Source organism: Lipotes vexillifer, unplaced genomic scaffold, assembly GCF_000442215.2.
Source record: "Lipotes vexillifer unplaced genomic scaffold, Lipotes_vexillifer_v1.1 scaffold774, whole genome shotgun sequence".
In the NCBI taxonomy this organism is placed as follows: domain Eukaryota; kingdom Metazoa; phylum Chordata; class Mammalia; order Artiodactyla; family Lipotidae; genus Lipotes; species Lipotes vexillifer.
In genome coordinates this window covers 6,603-22,587 of record NW_006788102.1, presented here as the reverse complement: position 1 = coordinate 22,587, position 15,985 = coordinate 6,603, and the positions used below count along the sequence as shown (strand labels likewise).

Sequence of the window (15,985 nt, the reverse complement as noted above, 5' to 3'; positions counted from 1 at the left end):
TTCAGCAGGTGAAGGGCATGGAGAAGTGTCCCTGCAGAGGGAACAGCGTCCGGCCAGCAGCCCCAAGCTCATCCTGAAGGAGAACTCAGGGCCTGACCCCTGACAAGAGGCTGCTCCGAGAGCTCAGACAGGAGGGCCTGGAGAGGTTCCCGCCTCACCTGGGTCTCCGTCCTCATCCGAGTGATGGGGGCACGGATCCTCACAGCCTGGAGCAGCAACACCTCCACCTCCACGAGGTCCTAGGAAAAGGGCTTTGGGGCTCAGGCTGACTGTGGGTAGGCGCTATGTGCTAGTGACGGGAGTTGCGGGAAGGGACACCCCTCCCCCAGGAAGGAGGCTCCTGCCAAGGCCAGCTCAGAGTCACATGGCCAGAAGGCACCCATGATGTTCCTCCTCCCTAGGAGGCCTGGCTTTGCGGGTGGCTCGCCCCACGTGGACCTGGCTGCTGCCTCTTTCCTGCCCCAGGGGGTGCCAGCCTGGTCCTCTGAGCCTATAGACCTGTCCGATCCAGAGGTCCAGGTCAGCACTGCAGAGACCTGGGGACACTGACCAGGGACTGTTCCTCTCTAGGCCAGGCAGCCCTCACACGACAGGTCTCCAGACCTCCCAACCCCAAATCCAGCCTGTCTGTCTCTGAGCAGAGTACCGGGACAAATGCAGGAGCCAGGTAGAGTGTGATTAGAATAGACTATATCCTCCTCCATTCTGAATTCTATACTCCTGTTAATTTGGCCAAAGACTAACTTTACTGGCTTCTCTGTAGTGCTGCTGACACACGCTGAACCCAGGCTACTAAAACCCTTAAGCCCTTTTTACATACACTCATGTGAGCCCATCTCCTGTGCCTTGTGATGTGGGCTAACTCCTGGCACATAGTAGGTGCCCAGCTAGCATCCCTTCCCTTCCTTCCCTTCATCCTTCTCACTGCTGTCTCCCCTTGCTAGTCCTGGACTATTCCTCGGCTTTGGGAGCTGATTCTTAGGGTGACCCAAATTGCACAGATGGAATCGTGAGCTTCTGACCAGAGTCGCATACGCTTCTGGGACACGCGGACCTCAGGGCCTCAGGCTGAGCCCCCACCTGCCCGGGCTCAAGGAGACGCCTTTCAGATGGAGCTGGCGGTGCAGGCTTTCCATCTACCAAGGGGCACCGGGGCCTTCCCCCGGCCCCTCCCCAAGCCTGCCAGATGGGAGACGCAGAGAGGTGGCCCAGTGAGGTCAGCCTAGAGAGGAGGGTGGCCAGGAGGGACTGCATGGCCTTGTGTCCTCTGGACCAATCTCCAGCCAGTTGCTGTATCAGCTGTGTCGGCCACGCGGGCCCCCAGGAGGAGAAAAACAAGCCCGTTCCTGAGGCTGCAACCCTTTCTTTAGAGAGAAACAAAGCAGGGCCTTCTTGGTCCTTAATTTTACTCTCACATGCCCAGTGGTTTCTCGTCTTTATAAAATAGATAGGTAAACTTGGAATATCCACCCAGTGATTCAAAAGGACTTTGTGGCATAAGCGGGATACTTGGAAAGAGGGGAACTGCTGGGAAAGGAGTAAATCGATGCACTCGGTGTCGGGTCAAAGTCAGCCCCACCCCCTCCAGGGGGTGCCAGCGCCCAGAGCTGTTGTGTTCAGGTGCTCCTAACTTGGCGGTGCTCCCGGACCGCTGTCAGGAGCCCAGTTCCTGTCCACAGCCACACCACCCAGGACAAAATGCCCTCTTCGACCCGGGGTTCCAGCGTGGCCTGACCACCAAGCCGACGCTCCCGCAGGTCACAGCAGGCCAAGGACACGGGGCAGAATCCAAGCACCCTGAGCTCTTCTCAGGAGGGGGACATGCTCTGCCCTGTCCTTCCCAGAGGCCCACGGAAGTGTCTGCCCCTGGGAAAGACAGAAACGATCAGACTTAGAGACACCTGCTTTCACCTGCTTGGACTCAGTGCCACCGATATGGGACAGGGAGACCCTCCTGGATGAGGCTTCCCCTGAGTCGGCCTCCAGCATCTCTGCTGACCCAGGAAATTGGTCAGGAAATATCCCCCACTCCAGCGAGGAGGCGGGGGAGATGACTCTACTTCTAGCTGAGCAAAGATACTGGCGGATGACTCAGGCTTTCTTTTTCTCCTGGAAATATGAATCCAGGTCTGAAACACTACTGGTGTCCAGTTACCCTCGTGTACAGCAGCCAAGTCAGCACATGCCTCCAAAAACATACACCATAACCCAGCAAGTGTGTCAGAGCCTAGAGCAGCCCAACTCTGCTAGGAGAACATCTCCAAGCCCAGCTGGAAAAGAAGACCTGAAGGCGGGAGGGCTCTGATGCTGGCAATACTAGAACAGGTCCTAGAGCAGCCGTGTGGTGGCCGTGGGTCACTAGCCCGTCCCTCGGGCCCATCACCTGCACACGGGCAGAGCAGAGGGTCCGGAGAGGACTCGGGGAGGCACGTGAAGCAGGGTCTGCTGTCACAACGGCAACTGTCACCCTGCACTGGAATGGCCCCAGGGCGTGGGGCTTGGGGACCCCGCCCCTTAAGGAACAGCCGGGGAGCCTCAGTCTGGAGGAGGGCAACCTCGGGGGTACGAGTGCAGGGCTGGCCCTGGCGGGGGTAGGTGACAGGCAGGGGCTTGGGCTCGGAGGGCAGAAGCAAGACCCTGGGAGAGGGCGGCCCTTGGCAAGATCCCCAGCCCAGCAGGCAGGGCTTCCTCCCAGCCCGGGTCAGCAACCCCACCAGCTGCCTGGGGAGCGGTGAGCCTCACCCCAGAGGCTGTGTCCAGGGCGGATTCGGAAGGTGCCCGCCACGGTGCAGCCCACGCCCTTACCCGTGACACGACGACGAGCCTGCCGCTCTCGGCATCCACGGCCTGCACGACCCCCGACACGGCGCCGTGGCCCGCGGAGAGGCCTCGCACGAGCCCGGCGCCGCTCACCAGCGCCACGCTCTCATTGCTGATGGAGAAGAGGACGTTGGGCTGAGGCTGGGGGCCGCCCTCGGAGGTGACCTGGAGGCGGGAAGGGCGGCGCCCGTCAGCCCGGCCCGGCCGGCCCACGCCTCACCCTCGGGGGCGAGGGTGCCGACACCCCAGCACTCTCCACAGCCCGTTCTGAAGCCCCAGGGAGGGGACACGGGCCGCGGGTGCGGGTGGGGCGGGGGCGTGGCCTTTGGTTCCTACCTGCATCGTGGCCCCGATAATCAGCGTCACCTTCCTGGGTATCAACCGAAACGGGGGAAAGACCTGGGTGTGGAGACACGAGAGAGAAAGGGGCCCGTTGTGTTCCAGGCTCCTGTAGCCGGACACAGTCCCATTCAATTCCAGAGAAGCATGGTGCGCAGACGTCATTCCCCTGAAGGGGGCGCCGGTGAGCGCCTGGGGTCCCGGCCAAGCCTGCGGGAGCCCAAGCAGTCCCTACAAGACCTCATCCCATCCCTGGGCCCAAGGATCTGTGGTTCTCAGGGCCGTGTTCTGCTCCTGTGGAAGCCACCTGGGAACTGTAGAAACGCCCGCTCCCCGGCCTGCCCCAGACCTGCCAGTCAGAGGTGGGGTCCTGCCATGTGTTTTAACAAGTCCCCATGAGATCTGACACATGTCCAAGCTTCCAACCCACTGCTTTCGAGATTTCCCCAACTCCTCTCTGGAAGGTTGTCTCTCCACTAAATGTCTCTAGATTTCTAGTGACTAAATTGCCCTAGAAGAGCCCTCTGCTTCGATGGCCTCAACATTTTCCAGAGGAGGAAAGCAGGACTCGAGGGGCAGGGACGAGGACGCCCTGTCTCTGCAGCAGTGCAAAGCCCCCAGGTCCTCCTCCTGTACCCCTACAAACCCTGCTTTGCCGTAAGGGGTGCCAGTCGGCCTGGGGCTGCTTTGTGCGTGAGGAGTAGGCTCCGTGTGGCTGCATCATTTATAGGCAGACAGGACTTCTCCGCAGGAGAAGAAAGGTGCACTGCCATCTAGAAGCACCAACCGCATCCGCCAACACCAAGCCCACCGGCCCTATGTGGCCGAGACGGTGGAGGAGGGGGCAGGAGCAGTTTAGTGCTGCCGAAGAATAAACTTGGACGCGACTTCCTGGCCCTGGCGGCTGTGGGGCTCCCGTCACAGCGGAGACAGTGTCGGGGCCCTGGAGCTCCCTCACCCAGAACTGCTGCTCCTGGAGTTCCGTCGAGGAGCGCACCGCACCGCCTCTAAGGCCCCGACTGTCAACGGGCACCTCTGCACACGAGCCCAGACCAGTCTGCACTCCTCCCCAGCCACCCCCTTGCTGTGCGGCAGTAGCTCCCCTCCGCTGAGCCACACCACCCCCGTTCCGTCCCGGAGAGAGTGAAGTAACCCAGGCCCCTCCCTCCTGTGGCCCCAGGTCTCCGGGACCAGTGAAGGCCCCCTTTTCATCAGAGGACACAGTAGGGCAGTTTAATACGGCCCCTCCACGTGGCTTCCTGGGCTGCCCCTAAAACGCCCAGCCTATCACAGAAAAGCCCTAACATGCAACAGGGGCTGGGCTGAGGCCATGAAGCATTAAGAGGAACAGCTTTACCTCAATCTGCTGTGGGGCTGAGTTGATTCTCTGTCCAGCCTTATCGGTCACGGTTGCGGTGAGACTGGTCTGGCCAATGGCCACGCCGTGGACACGAAACACAGCGGTGTAGTCGTCTGGGGCCTCATCGAGGGCCCTGGAACAGAGGGAGGGGCTGGGACTTCGTCCCCCGACAGACCTGTCGGCAATGCCCTGACCCCTGATCCTGCAAGGACTCACACCAACGTAACGATCTGGGAGGCTGCCCGGAGCTTCAGGTCCATGAAGGCCAAGTACTTGGCCAGGAAGGGCTTCTTGTGGAAGTCCAGCACGCGAACATACGCCTTGACCGTCTTCCCAATCTCCACCTACATCAAGGGGGACAGAGACTCAGGGGTGGCCTTCGAATGTCCAATGCCACCACCTGTGGTACCCTAGGGCTCTCTGCAAAAGCATCAACAACCTCAAACCCACAGACCTAAGTTGACCTTCAGACTATCAGCCCATCAACAAATGAAAATCGGTTACGTGCTTTCTGTATTCAAGGGGCCTCGGGGATACTTTGATGTATAAATGACACATCCCACTCTGAGAGAACTAACAATCTTGGGGGGGGGCGGATAAATTAGAAGTAGGGGATTAACAGATACACGTTACTATGTATGAAGCAGATAAACAACTGGATTTACTGTATAGCACAGGGGCTATATTCAATGTCTTATAATAACCTATAATGGAAAAGAATCTGAAAAAGAATATATATATGTATAACTGAATCACTTTGCTGGACACCAGAAACTAACACAACACTGTAAATCAACTATACTCCAATAAAAAGAAAGAACTAACCATCTAGTTAGAGAGATAATCCGTAGCTTAGAATAGCAACAGGCATACAGTGGGGGTTTAAAAAGTGCTCATTGACCCAAGAGTTCATACCTGGCACATAATACATATAGTGAAAACTCTGGGAAACATGAGTCAGAAATGCTTAGTGAAAGAACTCAAGTCTGGTAGCAAATCACCAGAGGGAATGAGATCAGAGGAGGACTACCTGAGGCTAAGAGAATATTGACTTTTAAGGAGTCCAAGTTGCTTGAATGTCCCCCTCTAATTACCAAGTCTTCTCTCCCCCCAGGAAGATAGGACTCTGACAGCATCCCTCTTTAAGTCTCACTGCACTTACTTCAGGCGTTTGGAGTAATATAAAATCCCTCTTTACATTAAAGAAAAGCCTAGATCTATTATGCATTCATTTCGCAAAAGCACTTGGCATTAGTACATCTTGCCACTGAAATTTCTGAGAATCCAAAATGTACATACTGGGGAGAAAATTCACATTCAGCAATGCATGTACCGGGCTGGTTAGTAACTTGCACCAGTCAGAGGACAGGAATTCCCAAGCTGCAGCTAACGTGGGGACAACTTCCAGCGGGATTTACAGCCAGGTTTTACAGGTGTCAACTGAGATGAAGACGGATACCCTCGGAGGCCGCTCTGCACTGAGCCCAGAATGCTGGGTGAAACAGCACTGCGAGCTGCAGGTGGACACGAGGAAAACACCTCCTGAACCCCCATCGTTCTCCAGGCCTCCGCAGGGAGGGAGCCATATCGGAAAGTTGACACTGACCTTGTCTACCACGCGGATGTACAGCTCCTGAATGTCCGAGACATAAACGTCAGCCTTTGCCGGGGCCGGGAAGGCTAAGCACAAGTCGTGGATCATGATGGTTGAGGTGCCCGGGAGCAAAGGGTGCACCTGGGAGGTCAGAGGTGGGTGTGGTTACACAGCTGCTCACGGCAGCAGCCTATCGCCTGTGGGACACTGTCTCCCAGAGATTGCGGACCAGGGCTTGGAAAACCCTAATGTTGCCCTGCCCACCCCTCATCACGAGCACCCACTGCCAGCCAGGGGAGAGGCTTGGGATGTAAAATGTTAGTGCCAGGACAGATTTCAGAGAGCATTTGTTTCAACTTTGCACAATTTGCAGAGAAGAAAATGGAAGCTGCTTCAAGGTGGGGATGGTCAGAGCTTGGCAGAGTGAGGACTCACACCCAGGGTTCCATATCTCCTGTCCAGGCCACCTGCCCCTGCAGCTCCCATAAGAGAAGAGCATCCCATGGGGTCTCCTGTGAAACTGCAAGTCAGGGGCTGGTAGAGGGTGAGACCACTGCTTTCCAAATGAAGCTCTCACTGAGAAGTCCTAATCTGAACCCACAGACTCTCAGAACCTGGGAACGGGCCGAGGAGGCCACCAAGTCTTCAGGGCGAGCTCTCTGAATCTTGCCCATCCCCACATTCACCTCGACCTCTGCTGTGTTTGCAGTAGAGCCCTCATAAAATGTCTGGAGTGCAGAAATTCATCTAAGCTCCTGTTTTCCACGCTTTCACTGCCAAAGGCCCCCTTTAAGTCTTCTTCCAGGGATCCCACCTTCAGAAGAGTCTCTCCCCAGACAAACTGCATCATCACCACTCTCTCATGTTGGGGATGGACTCGCAGTAACTTGGCATATTGCTTAGGCGTGCATCTCAAATGAGTGGTCTTGGGGGCTGGGCAGGTGGAGGCATGTCATGGAGCTAGTGGGTGGGCCCCGCGGCTGCCTCCCATCTCTACCTGGCCCTGGCTTTGCTGCCTGAGATTTGTGGTCTTATATTCACTGGGGGTGGGAGATGGGCGGTGGGTACAGTGAACTGCTCAGTGTTGGCAAAGCTACAATTTCCATGTCAAGAACCTGTGGGGTAAAAACGTCAGGAGACAACCAAATACTATCCTATTGCACCCAGGTGAGAAGCCTTCAAAAGCTGCCCAGAGTGAGCCCACATCCTTAACACATCCTATAAGAACCTGGCACGATCTGGCCCTTGCCCAGGACTCTGGTTTCACCGCGAGACACCCTCCCCCATGGCCATTACACTCCAGCCATCTGGCGCCTGTCTACCCGCCTCAGGGCTGCACAGTCCACCTTTGAGATCTGGGGGCTTGTCCTCCCCCTGTGCCCACCTGCTGGCTCCCACTCACTCACCCTCAGTCCCATTCAAGTGTCCCTCCTCGGTAAAATCTCCCCTGATCTGGGAGGTCGGGACCTTCGCCCCTCTGCTCTCTTCTCCTGCTGCAGCTGTACCACTCTTCACTCCAACTTGATGTAGACCTCCCCGTGCATCCTCCCCGCAGGCTGTCTTCTCCCCTAACGCGGCCTCAGGACCGAGCCTCACACCTGGCCGAGACGCGGCCCCCGCCCAGCGTGTTGAGTACACTGAGATCCAGGGTCACAGCTCCAAGTCGCTGGTTAACGTAAGGAGACCTGCGCTTGCACCAGCTCAGCTTCAGCTCTGGCTTTGTCAACACTTGGGAATGTTTGAAAGAAGGGGTCTGCAAACCCCAGGTACCGTCATCTATTTGGGAAGTGCTGATTCTGGCCCACATCCTTCAGTGAACACACGGGGAGACAGGCCTACCCAGGGTGGGAACCCAGCCTTGAAGGGGCGGCACTGGGGAGGGAACGCGGTGCCCGAGCCCCCAGTTTAGGGCATCTTCTCCCACACTCAGCCACTTCCCAGAGCTGGATGCCACCAGCAGCCAGAAAGGAACCGTCGGGCAGGGGAGGCGGCAGGGGCTTGAGTACTCTGCCAGCAGCACTGGGCTCACAGGCACATCCACAGATGAAGGGGGCCCAGAGTATTTCACACAAGGACTCAAGTCGCTTAATAAAGATTCCAGAGTGGAAATCACGCTGGCGCTCCGAACAACGGCTGTGTAGTTTGACCCAGGGCCATGCCAGCCTGGTACCAAATACGCCGAGGACTGGGGGCTGGAGGCCACAGGGCTCCAGTTTTGCGGAGGACGATTCACTTGGCTTATTACACATCCCCCAGAGAGAACCCATTTAAAAATCACAGGGAGAAGCGAGAGCTCTCATCTGATCCTCCTGCAAAAGTTGCCACTGTCAGGAGCGGCACGTCCTTCATGACGCAGAGCAATGAGGCGCTCGCTGTGCCGACGGGGCCAGACCTGCGCGGGGGGCGCACGGAGGTGTTCCCTCTTCTTCTTCTCTCCTTCGAAAGAGCCACTTTGCGCATTTTAAACAAACACATAAATGACGCTTGATTTCTGCTTGATTTCCCAGCAGCTGGACGTCCAGGCGCCTTCCGGATGATGGAGCGGGAGACGGCGTCAGGCTGCCACCCACCAAAGGGCCACGTGGCCCGTCCGCACATCAGCTCCTGCCAGCCCACTGGACAATCAACAGTGCTTTACGGGCGTGCCCACCCGCCACTCCAGAGACAAACCACTGGAGGAAGCAAGGGGACATGCCGGCCAGCAGATGGCACAGGGGTGGGGGTGGGGGGAGGGATCCTGTCCCCGCCCCCCACCCCGACCGTGTATGTGTCACCACCCCCTTCTCCAGGCTCCAGACCCACCTGCTCCCTGATGGACGTGTGGGGGACGCATGTGCAGGAGGGGAGGTGGGTAAACCCACGCCCAGCATGAATTCTCATTCCCAAGGGGTAAAGGTGCCCACTGAGAGCCCAGGAGAAGTCCTGTCATCTCTTTGGAGAATGGAACGCGTTATTGTGCATTAAGATGCCATGTGTGGAGCCAGGGGCCGCTCTGCTCGCGCTGTCCACCTGCACCCGCCAGGCCCCAAAGGGCTGCTGCGTCATCACGGCCCCTCGCTTCCCAGGGCCCATCACATTTCACACTTGTTCACTGACAGGTGGCATCCACAGAAGAGCAAGGACCCTGAAGATACTTCCGAACATCGCTGGCACCATCCGCTTCTGTTTCCCATGCGTGCCTGTCGATGTCTCGTGGTGGCCAGGCCATGCCATGCGAGAGGGTGGGGATCCATGCCCCCGGCAGGCATGGACGCTCTTGAGGCTGGTGGGGGATGACCAGGGTCCCACTGAGATGAGAAACTTCATCCAAGGGCCCCAGCCAGCCTGGAGGCTTCCCGCAGGCGAACACACCACAGGCGGGACACACCCAAGTTGACGCCCCACGGCTGCCACTTACCACCTGCCCCAACCCAAGGAAGGACCCCCTTCTGATGCACCTCCTCAGGGGTACGTCACCATGACCAGCCGCATATCCCAGGACCCAGAGAGGGCCTGTCTGCTCTCCACTGAATCCCTGGAGCCTGGACCAGGCCTGGCACGTGATGGGCACCCACCTTTGCAGGGTGAATGCGTTAACGAAAGGCATGAGGGCTCAGCACACGCTAGGTTGCTTCCCAGCTGCCGATCTTATAATCACACAGCTTCTGCGTGGAGGGCTTATTTTGAAATGTAAAGAACTGGTGAGAAGAAAGAAACCCTGAGTTTAAATCAGGTAAACACTCCCATGTGTAAACTAGCCAAGAAGGAAAGAGAGGTGCATTGCAGAGGGTTTGGGTCTGTGTGAGCCTGCACAGCCCTGGGTGCATGGTGTGGGCATAATCACCCCACCACAGTCCCGGTGCGATGTGTGCGCGCCAGACTCCCTTCCAGAGACTCTTGGAAGCCGACACACACCCACCAGCCATTCTTGCCTCCAAATGGGTATCAATAGGAAAGAAAGAAACAATTCTCTGAGCTAATTGAAGAAATGTTGTGGGCTTCCTCGCCTCTGTGATTAAAGGAAATGAGAATGCTGCTAATTAGCAGCTGGAAAATGCCATAGAAACGTGTAAACGTCCTTCAGAAACAGCCCTCCGAGAAGCTGTGAGGAGCTGTCATCGGCTGTCAACACTCCATGAGAAATCCCTCCCACACTTTACAGAAGAGGCAAAGGGAACCAGAACCCGATTCCACCTGGAGCCGCAGTGGTCTCTGCACAGGCCTGAGGTGGGGGGAAGCAGAGAGCCTGGCGGCCAAGGCGCCTCCAGGATACCTTCTGGGCAAACGCGATCCTGGTGGACCGGGCACTGAACGTCAGGCACAGCTGGCACGACCTGAACTCGGTGCCAGACATGTCCTGGGGTCGTGTCTGCAGTGGGGCACTCAACAAGAGCCACGGAGGATGACACATGTGGGCGAAGGCCAGTCCTACAACCTGGAGAGAGAACTGCTATAGCTCTTTGGGACCATCTGTAAACTGGGGATGTCGGGCTTATCTTGGCTGGGAGAAGCCTAGAGTCTGTTGCTGACAGGGACTGCGCATTGTAGGACATTGCTAGACTAAGCAGGGGTTCGTAGGTTTCGGGAAACCTGACTCTGACGCTGGAATCCCATCTTGAGTCAGACAAGCATGCTAGCCTCTGTTTGAATGCCTCCAGAGACGGGGAGCTCACTACCTGAAGCAGCAGCCTAGTCCATCACAGACTGTCAGAACCTCTTGTTCTTGGAAGAAGGGTCTCTCTCCAGCCACAGGGCTGCCCTCAGGGCTCACTCAAAACGTGTGGTGCAAGGTAAATGTGAGTAAAAAGGTGCCCAAGTTTTGTTGGCACTGCACACATTTTTCTGAACTTGAAATTTCCCTCTTTAATATAACAGGGGAGTTATTTTTAATCTCCAGAGATAAAGCAAAAAAAAGGCATATTTCAAGCAGTTGGAATCATTTACAATTTGAGGTTTTCCCTTTAATGTTAAGGATTTGACAGTGAACACTTACTTACATGGAAAAGGAACGGCCAGGGAATTATTCTTTCTTTTATAGAGGGAATATAAGTGCCTGAGGGAGAGCTTCCTACCATCGCAGGCACCCAGCTGCCCCAAGCTCCCTCTAACGACACACATTTGTCCACAGGTGCCGAGAGATGACTTTCTCTTGCTCTGATCTATGGTGATAAACCCAAGAGGACCCAACATCTGTAATTCTGCCTCTGAGAAAAACAGGAATGTTATGACGTGCTTCCTCGCCCTTCACCGAGGGGCTGCACTGTGAGAAAGCATCCTTCCAACAAGACAGCTGAAGACCAAAGTCGCCCACTGGAGGAAGGTAAGAAAATGTTAGGAAAACAAAATAACAAAAAAACTAGATCATCCAAGAAAGACACACGCTACCAAATCTGACTCAAAAAGAAATAAACAACCTGGATAGACATGTAAGAAGTGAAGAATTTGAATTCATATCAAAAACTACCCATGAGGAAAGCCCGTGACCAGATGGCTCCACTGGTTAAGTCCACCAAACATTCAAGAGTTACTGTTACCAACTCTACCCAGACTCTTCCAAAAATTAGAAGAGGGAACATTTCTAAGTCATTCTATGAGGGTGGTATCACCCTGATACCCAAACCAGACAAAGACATCACAAAAGAGAAAATCACAAACCAAAATCTCTCAGGAATATGAACATAAACTCAACAAAATACCAGCAAACTTTAACCGGTTACACGTAAAAAGAATTATATATCATGAGCAAGTACGGTTTATCCCAGAATGCAAGGTTGGTTTAATATCTGAAAGCCAATTAATGTAACACATGATATCAATAGAATAAAAAACAAACAAAAAAAAGATTATTTCAAGAGACACAGAAAAAGCATTTGACAAAATCCAACACCCTTTCCTATGTGTGTGTGTGTGTAAGAATAGGGAGGTGATTACTAAGGTATTTGGGGTTTTTCTGAGGCGATAAAAAACCTAAAACTAACTGTGGTGATGGTTGCCTGCATCTATGAATACACTAAAAACCACTGAATTGTGACATTAAATGGGTGAATTGTATGGTATGTGAAAGATACCTCAATAAAACTGATATTAAAAATAATAAAAGTTGGCGAGGGTGTGGGGCAGCTGTCCCTTAGCTACAGTCTCTGCCGTCTAGTTTACCGCAGTCCCCACCACGCCCTATTACCTCCGACGGTGAAGCTAAGCATCTGGTGCTGGTTAGCCCAGCTCCTCCCAGTATGTTCCTCACACCCTGCTCATTTGCCTCACTTACTCTACACCTGTCCCACTTCAGAGACAACTCATGTTGTGGCCACTGTATCAACAGATGCAAAAAGAAAGTCAGAGAAAGGGACCAGTGGGGACTTATGGCTGGAAACCCTGCAGAGAGTGAGGTGACATACTCCTGATTCCCGGCTAGGACACACATTTACTGCACAACCATGGGCAAGGCAGCCAGGCTGTATTTCTGAAAGGAGATTGTGGGACCAGGTCTCTGTGAAGGCTAAGTCCCTGGAGTGTGTGTTTTGTGCTCTCGCCAGTGGTGAGGGCTCCCCCGCACGGACAGGCAATGCTGAAAGCAAGCGCGGGCGGTAGGATGGCAGGACGGCTCTCCCCTGGCTTCCCTGGCTGCACCACAGGAACCCCCACCATGCGTCAAGCACGGAGTGCCCCCGCCTCTCTCGAGTCCAGGACACAGTCTCGCTCGGTGCTGGGATGACTGGAAAACTCCCCCAACACCTGGCAACCAGCCTTCACCAGGGGAAAGCAGGTCTTAGGCTCTGGGCAACCCAAAGGGCACAGCAGAGCTGCAATTTCAGGACACCACATGGGTGTCACGGTCTCTTGGTTCTTGGGTGCCTGCAATTGCGACTCACAGCAGTGGTTTGACACACTCAGCGGTCAGAGTTTCCTTTTAAGAAAGTTCAGTTTTCACGACAGCATAATAACTCACTGTGCCAATATGCAAACATTTAGGACGTTGGTGTCTGTTTGCCTTTACTCTTTGCCATAATTATAGGGCGATTCTTTAAAAATAAAAAAAATTAAACAACCTAAATGCTCTACAAGGAGAGAATGGCTGAGTACAAATGACTGTGAGAAAATAATCAGCCAGCCTACATGGCAACATGGAGAAAAAAAACCTTAGAATAAAAGCACTGAAAAGAGCAGAATGATCAATTCTTCCACACCATAGGCACAGCTAGGGAGAGGGTCAGGAAAGGAACATGGAGAAACAGAAAAAGCTGATATGTCTTTTAAGGCAATTTCCTTATGGTTCTTATACTGGCACTTATGTAATAATATTTTCATTTTAACTGAAAGGAAACCAGTTAAGATGAAAATATTACTACTAGGTAATCATAATAATTATATCATTATTAAATTTAATTAATAAATAATTAAATTTAATTATTAAATTAAATAATAATAATTATTATTAGGTAACTATGGTGTGGGTAGTTTGTGGAGATGGAATGCAAACCACCAAGGTAGCTCGTGAGTTTCACAAACAGTGAATCAGAGAATCTGAAGACACCAGCCGAGATTAAGTGCCAGCTTCTGCAACCATCTGTTGACTAAAACGAACAGGAAGGCGGGGGCAGGGCCCACACTCACCGTGGCGACGCCCCGGGCTTCCTGATAGGCCACGCTGACCACATCTGCGCTGCTGGCGTTGAGGAAAAAGTAGCCAGAGCCTTCTCGGACGTGCAGCTCTGCCTGTTAGGAGGGGACGGCTGGTGTCAGAGGCCTGGGGTCCCCCAGGGGTCACAGCCAGGCACTGGAGCAGCGGGGAGGCTGTACCTGCACGCCCGGGTGGTTGTAGATGGCCACCTCTTCTGGACTGACCCTCACGTCTTCCACCAGCAAGAGTTCGATGGAGGCCGACACGGGCACGAGGGGATGGTGCTGAAGGGGCAAAGCCAGCACTGTCAGATCCAGGGGGCGCTGGGGGCCACCTCAGGCCAGCCCACGGCCTCCCTCAGAAGAGCAGAACGAGTGGCCCCAGGGGCTGGCACCCCCTGCTCCCCGGGACCTCGTTGTGACGGGGACACGAGCCCAGTAACACCCATCGTGCTTTGAGACCACAGCCCTGCGAGGCCTCCCGGAGTCCTGCCCAGGTGGGCGCCCCATCCCACCTGCCAGGCTCCCGGGATGGACGACTCACACGCACCCCAGGAAAGTGGGACGGCGTTGCAGGCAGTGGGAGCTGCGGGCTTAGGGGATGGGGCTGAACCAGCTGGGCACACTCAGCTGGGGCCGTAAGTCGGGCCGCGGCGGGGAAGAGGCTGCGGCCCGAAGGTCTGAGGGCCCCCGAGGCGTGCGCCAGAGACGGCATGTGGCGAGGCCCCTCTGCCTTTGAGCTGGATCCCCCCGTTGCCTGCGTGCAGGGTGTGCAACGGGGGAGACTGAGGCAGGGAGCCTGGTGACGAGGCACTCCTGATCAGGGAGCGGGGGGTGACCGGGGTGCAGCCCAGCGAGGGGCTCACGACCCTGGGACGCCGGGCACAGCACAGGAGAAGCAGAAGCAGCAGGGCTCCCCGGCCCCCCAGGGCCCTGGTCAGTACCGGCTGCTTCACTCTGGCCATGTCCAGGTGGGACTGCTGGTAGCCAGTGGCAGTGGCAGAGATGGCCGTGGTGCCCGAGGCCTGGTGAACTGAAATGGCCTGCAAACCTGAGAGCGGGAGAGAAAGCGGCGTCGGGTTTGGGCCCTGTTGCTGTATCTGTGAGGCGGCCCCTCCTTCCCTCTGTCTAATTTGTAGCTTTAAATCTCCCACAGCCCTAAAAATAGGTGATGGGCTTCGTTTACACTGTGTGCACCATAAGAGTTAACGGGCCCTGAGCGAGGTTCCCGGGGCAGCTTAGAGGAGCTGGAGGAGACAGCTCAGCTCCCGGCCGTCGAGGGGTCTGTGATGGCAGCGTCACAGGGCGTCGGCGCCAGGCCGGTCTGTGTACAACCTGGGGTTTGAGACTCAGCCGCTGTGTGCCCCAAGCTGTTTCCCCATCTCCCACACAGAGAGGCCATTCCTACGTCACAGACGTGTGAGGATTAAAGGAGAGTCCTGAAGCTCCCTGAGCTTTAGTCCTGGACAGAGGGGGTCCCAGCCCTCCACCCACAGCTGCCGGCCCCTCTCGGCACGCGGCTCGTCTGTCTGGGGCCACCGCTCACCACCCGGCTCACCGTGCAACTTCTTTTGGCCGCTCCCATCGTCCCGGGACACCAGCTGTAAGGGCGGGTCCAGCTCGATGCTGGCCAGCGACGGCCTGGTGGACTCCCACTGGACGCTCAGCGAGCTGAAATTGTCGAACCTGCGGCCCTGCTGGTCATAGGCGGCCAGGTCCAGCAGGGGGTTGCGATGGCTGGAGACCGGAACCTGCAAGAAGCCGAGGTTACCCGCTATGGCTGCACCCCGGACTGGGCGGGGCCGCCCCTGACCACACGGTGCAGCGGACCTGCCAGCTGCCTTGTAAGCTCGTAGGGGTCCCGGTGAGCCAGTGGGGGGCAAGTCGCGAACGGATGGTCACTACTGCCAGCCAGCAAGGTGCCCCCCAGCCCTATGCAACCTGGCCTCCTGCTCCAGTCCGTGGTCCTAAACGGGGGCCTTGGCGAGGTCTGGAAGCATTTTTGGTTGTCACACTGCAGGGGGCGCAACTGGCATCTAGTGCGTAGAGGCTGAGGTGCTGCCGAACACCCCAGGGTGCACTGGGCAGCCCCCCAAGAAGGGGCGATCTGGCCCCCAATGTCAGCAGTGCCGAGGCCGGGGGACCCTGCCCCCGGCCTCCCCACCCGAGCCGGGCTGCTCCCCTCCACTCAGCCCTCCCCTCTCCAAATCCTGCCACCTCCCCCGCCCCATGCCCACCTCAGTCCCTCCAGGACGCCCCCTCGTGGTTCAACA

The 15,985-nt window shown here is 55.9% G+C and overlaps 1 protein-coding gene across 1 annotated transcript in view; it reads right to left on the bottom strand.

The window, feature by feature from the left end:
* The window catches only part of LOC103082863 (nuclear pore membrane glycoprotein 210-like), a gene marked incomplete at its 5' end in the record, with an annotated part of 44,270 nt that overhangs the window by 22,922 nt on the left and 5,363 nt on the right, over nt 1–15,985 (bottom strand). Inside the window, 10 exons of the mRNA XM_007461242.1 lie at nt 159–239; nt 2,806–2,985; nt 3,157–3,219; nt 4,517–4,652; nt 4,736–4,863; nt 6,126–6,254; nt 13,707–13,808; nt 13,893–13,997; nt 14,657–14,763; nt 15,271–15,463. Coding sequence (XP_007461304.1) covers nt 159–239; nt 2,806–2,985; nt 3,157–3,219; nt 4,517–4,652; nt 4,736–4,863; nt 6,126–6,254; nt 13,707–13,808; nt 13,893–13,997; nt 14,657–14,763; nt 15,271–15,463 — 1,224 coding nt within the window. The remainder of the gene's footprint in view (nt 1–158; nt 240–2,805; nt 2,986–3,156; nt 3,220–4,516; nt 4,653–4,735; nt 4,864–6,125; nt 6,255–13,706; nt 13,809–13,892; nt 13,998–14,656; nt 14,764–15,270; nt 15,464–15,985) is intronic.